Source organism: Xenopus laevis, chromosome 2S (assembly GCF_017654675.1).
Source record: "Xenopus laevis strain J_2021 chromosome 2S, Xenopus_laevis_v10.1, whole genome shotgun sequence".
Lineage (NCBI taxonomy): Eukaryota > Metazoa > Chordata > Amphibia > Anura > Pipidae > Xenopus > Xenopus laevis.
In genome coordinates this window covers 34,176,216-34,189,705 of record NC_054374.1, presented here as the reverse complement: position 1 = coordinate 34,189,705, position 13,490 = coordinate 34,176,216, and the positions used below count along the sequence as shown (strand labels likewise).

Genomic DNA, 13,490 nt, shown 5'->3' with positions numbered 1-13,490 from the left:
TGTCTGACTGCAAAAAAGAATTCCAGTAATTTAATAAAGCAGGAGTTGTTGAAAGATCCACTGGCCTTGGTATAGCAATTTCTGCCATATATGTTACTTGTAGAGCACCTTATGCAATTGCTTAGTTTAATTTGCATTGGGTCAAAGGCCTGCCCCTGGCATCTGTTGTGACCCTTGTGTCACCATCAGCTTCTTTACCTGTGCACCTTTATACTACCACTGATACCACACTCTGGTTGAGGTTGGAAATATGTTTGATTGCAGGTTTAAAGGAACAGTTCAGTGTAAAAATAAAAACTGGGTAAACAGATGGGCTGTGCAAAATAAAAAATGTTTCTAATATAGTTAGTTAGCCAAAAATGTAATCTATAAAGGCTGGAGTGACTGGATGTCTAACATAATAGGCAGAACACTACTTCCTGCTTTTCAGCTCTCTAACTCTGAGTTAGTCAGCGACTTTAAGGGGGGCCCACATGGGACATAACTGTTCAGTGAGTTTGTAATTGATCCTTAGCATCTGATCCTTAATCAGATTCAAAAGCAAACATTTATGACCCATATGCCCCCCCCCCAAAAGTCATTGATTAGTTACTGCCTGGTAACCAATCAGTGGAAACAAAGAGAGCTGCAAAGCAGGAAGTAGTGTTCTGGCTATTATGTTACACATCCAGTCACTCCAGTCTTTGTACATTACATTTTTGGATAACTAACTATTTTTGCACAGTCTATCCATTTACCCATTTTTTATTTTTATACTGAACAATTCCTTTAAATTTAAACCTCCGGGATGCCCAGTTTTCAAATGAAAGGAATTCATATTTGCAATACTTGCTGGGAGTTGTGGTTTACAAAAGCAAGTGGGTTGTGTGTCTGACAAACCTTGTAGGTTCTTTACACTTCTATGAGAAGTTCTGAGAATTAATACTTTGCGGTTTATTTATTAGAGGTTTTTGAAAACACGACTAAACTCACAAACTCTAAAACCATAATTGTCATCGAATTTATTAAAAGTTCAGATTCTAAAAAGTACAAACCCAAAAAAGTGCTGATCGATCTAAAAAAAAAAAAAAAATCAGAATACTGCGAAAGGCTCTAAAAATTTTCGTTTTTTGGACAATTTGTAGAGAGGAAAAAAATCCGAAAACCTCTAAGATTCTGATTGATTTAAAAATTGTCCAATACTATCAGTGCTCTTCCCATTGACTTCTACAGCACCTCGACAACTTTTGGCATGAAAGGCTTTCATGGTTTTTCTGCTTGATAAATCTAAATTTTTTAGAGCTTTATAGAAAAATGGAAAAATCACAAATTTTTTGTGATTTGTGGAAAATATAGCAACTCGATTGTTAGTAAATGGGCACCTTAAAGTAGCCACTACCTTTAATCTTGGTTTTCTGTGTTTTTATGCTTTTTGGTACAGTTTTTAGCATGCAATGTATTATTTGATGCATTTCCATAGATTTGGACAATCTTGCCTAAATTTAGAATGCATACACAGTCAGTGGGGAAAATGAGGTGCATTTACAAAACATGATGCTGTTTGGATGATGGGCATATTCATTTATGAACTCTGAAGAATGTGAATCAACTACATAATTTATGCACTTTTTTGACACTGCTATGCACTCTTTGGACTATTTAGAAAATAGACATTAATCTTTGCCTCTGCTCCCTCCCTTTCTTTCTATTAAAATGCAACCTGCCAGCCAAAATAAGTCTGACACCCCAGCCTAAAGTGTCTCAGGTTGTATTATTCACTAATTTGCCCATCTGCATATGTCATTTTAAAGGATAATATATGTGTTTTTCTTCCCTGGGATACAGTTATGCAGAGAAAAGCCACTAATGGGAATTGCAGCTGATCTTTTTATTGGAGGGCCAATGGAATGGCACATTTTTGCTACACACATTATTTACCATTATTTTGAGAATGTGCTGCCGAACATTTACAGAGTTTCACTAAAACTGCACTTTAAACTCACCTAGTATGATAAGGCGTTTAATCAAGATTTGCAATGACTATTGTTGCAAATGAAAAGCAGTTACAGAGCATGCATACATCAAAAACATAAAGCCTGTCATTTCCACATATTTAACATTGAGTGGTATTGGCCATAGACGGAAAAATCCGCTCGTTTGGCGACATTGCCAAACAAGCCGATCTTTCCCCGATATGCCACTAACGGGCATGGCTATATCGGGGGTAATCTGAACGTTAGGCTCTATGGGCGAATAATCAGATTACGATGAGAACGCAATGGGCTCTGGCGGGACGGTCGGGACAAAATCAAACCTGTCCAATCGACCAAACGACCGTTCTCCGCCGGACGAAAAATGTCGGGACTCTCCACACACGGTCCGAAAATTGTACGAATCCTCGATCCGTACGAAAGGATCTTTGCGTCTATGGCCACCTTAAGGGAAAAGTCCACTCTATAGCTAGATTTCTTGGAAATGGACCTATGTAAACCAATAATAGCATGCTGGGGTCCTCTAGTGACCAAACAGAGGTATAACCTTTTACTTTTGGCAGTAAGGGAAAAGGTTAAGAAGAAAATATACATTTCTGTATACATCCTCTTCTTAATATTTGCTAAATAAAGGGTATATATATATACATTTTTAAATACTTGACAATCATTTAGGTCAAAGAAACAGTGTTGATAAAATGTCCCATTTAGAAAGTTCTGCCAAAGGCCTTATGAGTCAAAGCCATAAATAGCAATTGTAGAAATAGTCCATTGCAAAGCTTAATGTCTATATTTATAAAGGTGTGTAAAGTAAAAGTGATAATTATAAAGCTGTGTTGTTCTTCTTACACCTGAATGTACTCCTGATTTTACACCACAATAAGAGTGCACAGGTCTTATTGCAGGGCTGTATTTAGGTCCGATGCCGCCCTAAGCATCAAACCTAAACACTCCCCTACGTCGTGCACTCTAACATCACACGCTGGTGAGCTGACATCACTTCCACATTCTTCCTCAGCCCCCCTACCCCTCACCCCCTTAGCTCCATCACTGGATTTCCTATGGAAATCTGTGGCAGAAGGGTGGGGAGGGATTTAAAAAAACAACAACAAAAAAATAATAGGCACCCGAGGGCCACTCCAAAACCATGCCGCCCCAGGCACAAGCCCCCGGGGACCTATATATAAATACAGCCCTGTCTTATTGGCTAGACCCTCACCTGACCCACTTACCTGCTGGACACCATGGTTCTATAAGTGACATAATCATATACATGCAAGTGACAAGGTGTAAGGCAGTAATCCCCAACTAGTTGCTCGCTAGCAACATGTTGCTCTCCAACCTCTTGGATGTTGCTCTCAGTGTCTTCAAAGCAGGTACTTATTTCTGAATACCAGGCTTGGAAGCAAGTTTTATTTACATAAAGAAAGTTATTGTGCCAAGTAGAGCTGCTAGTCCACGTCAGGGCTACCAAATAACCAATTACAACCCTTATTTGGCGACCCAAGGGACTTTTCCATGCTTGTGTTGCTCCTCAGTTTTCTCCATTACTGCAGGTGGCAAGGAAAATAGGGACGTCTTGCTGTCTGCAATATTGCTGATTTACTGTGGGCGACAAAAAATGTACAAATCATCATGTAATTATGTATGCAGATTAAGCAAGATGAATATAACAGGGAAATAACTGCACACAGTGGCCCTATCCTCTTTCCTTTTCTTATTTCCTTAGGCTTTAGGTTTTAAAGTAATAAATAAGAATTTACAGAAGGACTGTTAATCATGATTTCTTGTTATACAAACAGCTGGAACTCTATAACTAATTCTAACAAAATGTTATACAGTATTTTCAGATGTAAATAGAATCTTATTTTTCAGATGATACAGTAGTTAATTTCAACTAACCCTGGCAGCACTTGATGAAGGACTTCAGTTCCCCTTTAACATCTTATTTGACATTATGGGTCATCGTCAGTCTTTGCTCATTCAGGTTTTTATCTTTCTTTTGCAGCCAGGGAATACTGCAAGGTTCTGTTTCCATATGAAGCAATGAATGAAGATGAACTGGCAATCAGAGAGGGTGATATTGTTACTGTATTAAACAAGGTAATGGTTTTTGTCTTAAAACTGCTTGGACTTAGAATGCTTTATTATTGTTCACCTTTGAGTTAACTTTTAGGATGATGGAGAGAGAGTGATAGCCTAAGACAATTTACAATTAGTTAAATTTTTTATCATTTGTGGTTTTTGAGTTCTGTAGCTTTTTATTCAGCAGTTTTCCTGTTTGCAATTTCAGCAATGTGGTTGCTAGGGTCCAAATTACCCTATCAACCATGCATTGAGTTGAATAAGAGACTGGAATATGAATAGGAGAGGGCAGTGTCGGACTGGGACACCAGGGGCCCACCCAAAAACCTTAGACCACGGGCCCACCAAGAAAATTTAAACCAGGAGCCCACTCTTAGTACTATTAATCATCCTCTCCTCACTCAACCTCTATTCTCCTAGTCTCTTTAGTTATACATCGTATAACCTATTATTCCATCTATTTAGCCTCTTTGTTCTCATAGAAATATGGAATGGCCATGAAATAGGCTAAATGTTTAGCAGCACCTGGGCCCACAGGGAGTTTTCCTGGTATCCCGGTGGGCCAGTACGGTACTGGGAGAGGGCCTTAATCGAAAGATGCGTAATAAATAGTAGCAATAACTATAAATGTGTAGCCTTATAGAGTGTTTGTTTTTAGTTGGGGTCAGTGACCCCCATTTCAAAGCTGGAAAGAGTCAGAAGAAGAAGGCAAATAATGTAAAAACTATAAAAAAATAAAATAAGTAATGACAACCAATTGAGAAGTTGCTTAGAATTGGCCATTCTATAACATACTAAAAGTTAACTTAAAGGTGAACCACCCCTTTAACCAGGGATACATGAATGCCCAACATGTAACAAAGCTGCAAAATTGATAGCATACTGTAGCTGCATTCAGTACCACTACTCACATGCTTTGACTTAAGGCCTGTTTTCTACAGGTACAATAGGACAGTGGTACTGTCTATGAAATACAATAACTAAAACACGCCCAGATATGATGGAACCCTTCTACAACATGTGTTTTTATGTAAATGTACCATATGCCAAGTATTTATTGCTGTTCCTAATTGTGCTAAGTACATTCAGTTAACTTCAGATAGGAACGTGTTGTTTTGTCATGCTCTTATTAAGATGTTGCCAATAAATAAATACTGGGGAAAGAATGGCAGCCAAAACAATATGCTAAGCACTTTTGGTTTGATTATGTAGCCAGACTATAGTAGGAATGTGTTTGACTCGACATTCTGACAAGTGTGGGCATATTTTGGAATGGGAAAAGAGAATCCTCATGTTATGAGCAATGCATTTGTTAAAAGCCAATATGTTGTTTAGTGCTCCCTGCCTTTTGTCAGCAACAGGCCATTTCTGCATAGGTCTTTCCTATAAGCTTTTTTAGTTCCACACATAGCATATTGTAGCCTCATTGATTCAAGAGGGCTGTTGTTCTGAAAGCCATAAATGGAACATAAGGTTTTTTTTTTATGGAGATTTTTCTCTGATAAATAAATTTCCTGCAACATTCCCAAATAAGCAACGCCAGTATTTAGCAATGGGATGATGTCAAGTTTGCACTGGCCACAAAAGACACCAGCCATTCAATAGGAAACCACAGGTTTAACCAAAAATAGCATTCTAGTAAGCAAAACACTTTTTATACATTGCTATATCCCCGCATGTGTAATTGGATGTAGATACCAGTACAAACTACAGACCCTGTGCTTCAAATAAACCTCCAGCACAACATCTACCTTGTTCATCTGGGTCCATGCTTTGCTTCAAATTGAAGAAGGGCCAGTAATTAGTATGTTGTGTTTGCTTCGATACTGAGCATTAAATAGCTCTTATTGGGGGGACACATTGTTTCTCACAGTCTTTTAATATCCTTCCTTTTTGCTCAAGAAAAATGCTGTGGCATTTTGTGCCTGCCTTTGTGTACTTCTCCTTCCATTCTGTGACTCAGGGAATGCCAGAAGCATGTGCCTTTCTTATCCGTGAATAGACGGGGAATGGTACTAGGGCAGGCACCATGAGCGAGGGCACTGTTACCCAGGGCTGCCATCAGAAATCGCGTGGCCCCGCACAACAAAATTTTTTGGGGCCCCCTTCCCCACACATCAGTACAAAGGCTACACAGGCACAAGTGCTAAAACATTTAAGGCCTACCTGCAAGTTAAAGAAAAAAATTGGTGGCCCACGGAGCACCCCCTACAACTTATTAAAATATTAGTGGCCAGGACTCCCCTACAAGTTATAAAAAAAAACATTGGTGCCTGGGGCCCTTACAAATAGTGTTGCCGGGGCCGGTATTACAAATTTACCGGCAATGTAGCTGCCGGTAAATTTGTAATACACCTAAAAAAAACCCGTGGCCTGCCCCCAGCCTGCTCCAAACTAACCTTTTTTCCTGGGCTTCTTGCCAAATGCACGCGTTTGGCTCCGCTCCTTTGACATCACGACTCGGCCAGCCAATAGCGCCTCACGGCCCCTTTAGCATCACGGCCCTCCCGCCCTTTTAACCCCTCCACCTGCCGGTGAAGATTATTTTAAAAGGTGGCAACCCTACCTACAAATTATTGAAAAAAATAAAAACATAGTATAACAAAGCGATATAAATGAAATTCCTGGGCAAGGCACCTACAAGTTATATTAAAAAAATTGGTGGTCAGGGCCCCTACAAGTTATATAGAAAATAAGTGGCCAGGGCCCCTACAGGTTACATTAAAAAATGGTGGACAGGGCCCCTATATGTTATATATAAAAATTGGTGGCCAGGGCCCCAACAAGTAATATGAAAAAAAATGGTGGCAGGGTCCTTACAGGTTACATAAAAATTGGTGGCCAGGGCCCCTGTAAGTTATTAAAAAAAACAAGTTCTTACTTCAGCTGCAGAGTTCGGGGAAACTCCGGTGTCTGTGTCTTTAGCTTTCCTGTGCTCTGGTTTGCCAGTGAAATGTAAGTCCCGGGTAATTTTGTATGGTGATTGGATAAGCTGGAGGGGAGGTTCAAATTTCACCAATCCAATCCCCATGTGGCTTAACCCGGGATTTACAATTCATTGACAAATCAGAGCAGTTAGAAGATACTCTCCCTTCCGTAGTCTTCAGCTCAGTGACAGCGCGGCCAGCTATCCAGGCAGCACGGCCGGGCCCCCCTCCAGTCTTAAAACCCTCCGGGCCCAGTACAACACTCCCCCCTGTCCCCCCCTGATGGCGGCCCTGCTGTTACCCCTTGCTCATATGCAGCAATCTGACAGTTGGAGGTGACACTTTGTCCTAAATACAGTAACAGCTTTTGAAGGGGAACTATCGCGGAAATGAAAGTTTAATATTAGCTCCAGCATACTGAAATAAGAAACCTTCTAAATACAATCAATTAATTCTGTACTGTTCATGAAATAATCTAGTTTATCTTCACTATTTCCTTTACCTTCACTCCTTTTGCCTAAAAGATTTATTAGAGCTCACTCTATTAAAATAACCAGAAATCCTGTCTCTCTACATGCAGAATTTGTGCAAATTGTGTTGTTTTGTTAGATTTTGTTTGTACTGGAATTGGTTATTTGAGTGAGCTCTAATACATCTGCTAGGAAAGGGAGCCCCCCTATAAGATATATTGGATCATTCATCTGACACCCAACTGCTGCATGAAGACAGAATGAAGAGAAACAGATGCTGAGAGAGTGATAGTGAATATAAACTTGATTATTCCAGAAAAGATGCAGAATTTTTATTTGTTTGTATTTAGAAAATTTGTTACTTATTTCAGTGTGAGGAAACGTATATTACATTTTCATTTTAGTGATAGTTCCCCTTTAAGGATGGGCCACAAAATCAGCTTATGGTTATCTTTTCCTCCTCTTCTTCTTCTTGATGCTAAATTCCCTCAGGTGGACTGTGGTGAGCTCTATTTTCAATAAATATATCCGTAGGTCTGAAGTTCTGTGACCATGTTCCACCCACACACAAATTATTTTGTACCTACTGAAAAGCTGGAGCTGCTGCACTAGATGGTTATTTCCTTACAGGGAGTTCTGAGCACCCTATACCTCTGTAAAGCATGCTAAAACATACTTTTTCTATTTATTTAGGAATGTGTTGATGTCGGCTGGTGGGAAGGAGAAATTAATGGCAAAAAGGGTGTTTTTCCAGACAACTTTGTCAAGCTCCTCCCTCCTGACTTTGAAAAGGAGCTCCATGTAAGTACCTACAGATGACTCCCTTTCCTTATTGCTGTGTGTCAGAGATGACGCTATGAGTAGTGGAGACCCCTGTTACAAGACCAAGATTCTCTTGCTTGTTGACCTCACCAAAGAAGCAGAATAGCTTAAAGGAATTGTGTTCAGTATAAAAATAAAATCTGTGTAAATAGATCAGCTGTGCAAAATAAAAAATGTTTCTAATAAAGTTAGTTAGCCAAAAACATAATGTATAAAGGCTAGAGTGACTGGATATCTAACATAATAGCCAGAACACTACTTCCTGCTTTTTAACTCTCTAACTGTGATAGTCAGCGACTTTAAGGGGCCCCACATGGGACATAACTGTTCAGTGAGTTTGCAATTGATCCTTAGCATCTGATCCTTAATCAGATTCAAAAGCAAACATTTATGATCCATGTGCCCCCCCTCCAAAAAGTCATTGATTGGTTACTGCCTGGTAACCAATCAGTGGAAACAAAGAGAGCTACAAAGCAGGAAGTAGTGTTCTGGCTATTATGTGAGTGTAAGAACTTACCCTGGGCCATCCTGCCTGCAAGAATACGAATCGCCAGATGGCATACTGTATGTATTGCTTCGGATTTCCGAAGTTGCCCAAAGTTTCGGGGAGATTAGTCGCCCACAGTGGAGAAGATTTGTCACTGGGCGACTAATCTCTCTGTCTGCCACCACCGTAAGAGGTGCAATATCACAGCCCTTTGCGTCCAGCCACAGCTAAGATATTTACCCCATATGTAATAAAAAGCACTATTTGCCCAGGTAACCCCTAGCAACCAATCGGATTTCCGAAGTCGCCCATAGTTTCGTTGCGAGGCATTTTGGGAGATTAGTCGCCCGCAGTAGAGAAGATTTGTCGCTGGGCGACTAATCTCTCCATCTGCTACCACCCTTAATGCTCTACCACTTGCACCTGGGGCTATGATAACTGAACCCTACTGTGAGTTAATTGTAACCCTTCAACCCTAAATAGAGACCATTGATTCTTCAACATTTACAGAGCTGCAACTCCAAGCTGACAGCCTGTTAGCTTCGGAGAACATACAGTAAGGGGCAGATTTATTTGTAAATTCAAATTCGAAATTTTAAAAAAAAAATTTTTTTTGGTCAAAACTTTCAAATTGTGAATAATTCAAACTCGATTCAAATTTTAATTTTGAAAATCAATATTTATCAAACCTTGACCCTTGGAACAATTTGAATTCGACAACACGCCGCCTAAAACCTGCCGAGTTCATGTATAATTCAATTGGAGAGGACCACTGACCCTTTTGAAGATGTTAATAGCCTTCCTGACATTCGAGTTTTTTTCAGGGAAAAAACTCAATTTCAGTTTAGTCAAATTCGATTTGACTTAAGTTTTTGGGTCGGTAATATTAGTTTGAGTTTTAGATATTAGATTTTTTTTTTTATTAAATAACCTCCGAATGAAATTCCGAGTATATTTAAATTTATTAGACTTAAAAAAAAGTCACATGAATTCGAAATTTGTCCTTTGATAAATGGGCCTCCCAGTAGCCTATCCCCAGCATAGACTATCTCAGAGGAAATGAGACTTAAATCCAACAGTTACCATTGTTTAATAGCAGAAGCCACTTGGAGGTATTGGTAAATCTATTTGTCGCACAACCCCTTGGTGTATGCATTGCATTGTTATTATTATTAACATGTATTTTTAAAGTGCCAACATATTCTGCAGCACTGTAAAATCTAATACTTACATAGCAACCAGTAACACAAAAAGTGAAGAAGGCTCTCCTAAAAGAGCTTACAATCTAAAAGTGTTGCCCACATGGACAAATGGGTTCCTCTGCCTGACCTGGTGTTTAAGCTGACCATGTTTCTGTTAATACTGCCCAGGATTCTGCTTCTATTGCCACATTCAAAGCTTATACAGCATGACACTGGATGTATAGATTTATATGTGTTAATAACAATAATGTATATTCTAGATGATCATGCTGTGAAGAAAACAGCATTATTTATTGTGTAATGATTACAATGTAATACTTTTGTAATACTTTATTTATCCAATATATATTTCCAAAGCATGCATTGAATATAGGCTGTGGATGAAATGAAATGTTCTCTGCGTAACTCCCAGTAGAAAAGAGTTGCATTCTCAGTAAGTGGCTGAAAAGCTCTGCGGGATTTCCCAGCAGCTGATGCATTAGCGAAGAGAAATTACACAGTAGGTCGTGTTGGTGCATTGTACACTGAAATTTCTGATAATCAAAACTTGACTTTATAAATTGTGTCCTACTCCGTAGCAAAAACAGGTTTATTTGTGCACTTCTTTTAAAAGCTTCGATCACTTCCAATTCAACCTTTTTTAGCAATTTGCTGTCAGTACACACAATGGGCATAGCCCACAGCTAATGCTATGAACGAAGTATAAAAATACTCTTAAGGGCTTTATGTGACCAGGTAGATTTACATTTCTGCCAGAAAGTTGCAGAAAACAATAAGTAGGGCTCCCATTGGCTGGTTATAACAGTGGCAGCCAACTGAGAGGTGTCATTTTGGAGATCAAGACCCTCAACAAAGGCATGAGCAACAAGCCACATTGAAATAGTGATAAGGGGTCAGTATGTAGGTCAAAGATGAGCTCCCTAATCACTCATTAGTAACAACTCAGGGTTCTTGAAGGGGTAGACTATATTGCCCAGGTTGTGGGTGATTTGAGATATTTCCTGTGTCGAGAGTCACCTCGCCTGCAATTTTGTGCAGAGGGTTCCTGAAATTGTTTTTCTCTGGAGCAGCTCCAAAGTTACACATCTGATTGGAATCTCTCTTTAACCAGGGCCCTACTGGCTCTCTGTACTGCTGGGCCCCTAGCAGTCACAAGATCAGATACCTCAATAATGAACTTGGATCATCCCAAATGACTTGATTGTGTAAGTCACCTAGATGGCTAATTGTAAATGATTTCCCCTGTGCTTCTGTAAGTGAATCTGAAACGCAAGCAGTTTCATGATGATTGGGGACATGATGAAGTACATAGTAAGTGAGGCTGTAGTATGATGCATTAACTTCATCTTCTCCAGAACACCCCACAAGCCAGGTCCAGAACTAGAGGTAGGCTGAAGAGGCACCTGCCTAGGGCACAGTGATGAGGGGTGCTGGGCAGTTACCTGTTAAAGGGTCTTCTGCCTACCCCTAGTTCGTGTTGGGTCCCCTATGCCGCTCTCCCCTCCTCTCTGTCACTCTTCCCTCTGTCCCCTTTGCCACTCTCCCCTCTCTCCCCTCTGCATCTCTTCTCTCTGTGGTGGCCAGGTTGCCTAGGGCGCCCGGTTGGCTTGACCCAGTCCTGCCACAAACTCATCTATAGGAAAACTTACCAAGTAGTTCATTATTTTAATGAAAACATTATTTTAACATTATCAATTTTTTAGAGCAATTGCCTTTTTTCATGATTACATGATTCGTGCAACAAATGACAATTTACATTCAGGCCAATGGGGTGGTGTTTTCAGAGGTTTTTTTTGTTGCCAACAGGAATCCCGATTCATAACTGACAAATCAAACCATACAGGAGTGGTGCTTGGCAGAATGGTATTCTCTCCCTACTATATCCAGTGCATTTTATTCTGCTTATTTTACAGTTTTATTTAAACAGAGGCATTAATGGCTTACAAATTTACATATAATTTATGTAACATACAAGCAGAAATGATGCCTCTTACAAAAATTAGCTTCTATACCTATATTTTTTTTTTTAGGTTTTTATTTAACATTTTCACAATACAACAGCACAAACACAAAGTTGCAATGCTATGACCATACAAATAAAATGACATATTTAGCGGGCAATAGTAAGTTATACACAGCAGGAGTACATAGTAAGGCACATTCCAATAGTCAATGGGAGGAAACTTAACTCAGAGGGGAATAAATGGCATTGGGAGAGTAGCTACATGAGGCAATTACCTATGTAGTCTTAGAGGGTAACCTCTGGATTGACATCCAGCCAGGGGTCCCAAACCTTTTCAAACTTCTGGGGGCACCGTCTGGCCAGATAGGTTAATTTAATAGCTGGCAGGATACTGTTTACTAATCTGACCCATTGTTGGACCTGTGGGGGAAGGGGGCTCATCCACTTCATTGCCACATGTTTCTTGGCATAGAAGTACAGTGATTTTAGTAGGGTGCGGGTCTTAATCAGTGGGGCCGTGTCCTCTAGTACTCCCAGCAAGCATACCTCCGGGGCAAGAATGCCAGGTAATAGGACTTGCTCATTAATGTATTGCACTACTTCTGCCCAGTATTTATATACCACCGGACACGCCCACAGCAAGTGGAAGAAACCTGAATCTGGAGAATTGCATTTCGGACACGAAGCGGTAGGGTTCCTGCCCATTACTTTTAGCCTTAGCGGTGTGATAGCTTCTATACCTATATTTATTGTAAATGTATATTTTGTTGAAATAGCTGAATGTATAGTAAACTAATATATATTTTTTTCTTTTTCCTCTTTTGTTCCACAGAGACCGAAGAAGCCTCCTCCTCCATCAGCTCCCGTCGCCAAATCAGGCACAAGTGGTGAGTTCTAGACAGTACCACTACAGCTCCCTGAGGTCCTTCTTTCCAGCTTAAGCCCAATATATATTCATACCCGCTGTCTCAGCAAAATCATTTAAATGCATTAAAACGATATGAAGTCGAGCAGTATATCTGTACCCGAACACTAGCATCATAGCCTTCTGCAGTCGTTCCCACTCTTCATTACCTACATAATCATGTGATGCTTGGGATGTTGTTCTCACCACTACAAATATTTATTTTTTAGTGGGGGTAAAGACAGGGCATAACCATATATTACATTATATTTCTAGGAGGAGGAAAAAGTATTCAGATTACCAGTACACATAAAAATTCCCGGCATAATGGACTCCTGTTTATCTGTAAGATAGAGACAAACACAGCCAACGGTTTGTTTATACAGAGCTCTTTATCTCTTTTCAAATTAACTTAGTTGCTTACAGGGAGAGGGTTGCAGTAAGTGCAAGTAAGTTAGTGCTTTGTAATTAAAAAAGTTCGAAATGTGCATTTCATTAAAAGTAAGAGAATATGAAGAATACATTTTCAGGATACTGTAAGTTGCAAAAGATGGTAAATATATTGTATACATATATGTATACTTCCCCTTCAACAAAAGGTTCCACCATACTGTGGCAACTGTAATCCTGTTAATAGTGGGCATGTGCCATCTAGTGGGC

The 13,490-nt window shown here is 39.8% G+C and overlaps 1 protein-coding gene across 9 annotated transcripts in view; it reads left to right on the top strand.

Moving 5' to 3' along the window:
* The window catches only part of sh3kbp1.S (SH3-domain kinase binding protein 1 S homeolog), a 203,439-nt gene that overhangs the window by 161,599 nt on the left and 28,350 nt on the right, over positions 1 to 13,490 (top strand). For 6 of the 9 annotated variants that reach the window (XM_041583615.1, XM_041583613.1, XM_041583614.1 and 3 more), the window contains 4 exons: positions 3,979 to 4,073; positions 8,146 to 8,253; positions 12,759 to 12,813; positions 13,107 to 13,202. In XM_041583615.1, the coding sequence (XP_041439549.1) occupies positions 3,979 to 4,073; positions 8,146 to 8,253; positions 12,759 to 12,813; positions 13,107 to 13,202 (354 nt within the window). The remainder of the gene's footprint in view (positions 1 to 3,978; positions 4,074 to 8,145; positions 8,254 to 12,758; positions 12,814 to 13,106; positions 13,203 to 13,490) is intronic. The other 3 variants (XM_041583617.1, XM_041583616.1, XM_018249067.2) reach the window with 1 other exon arrangement.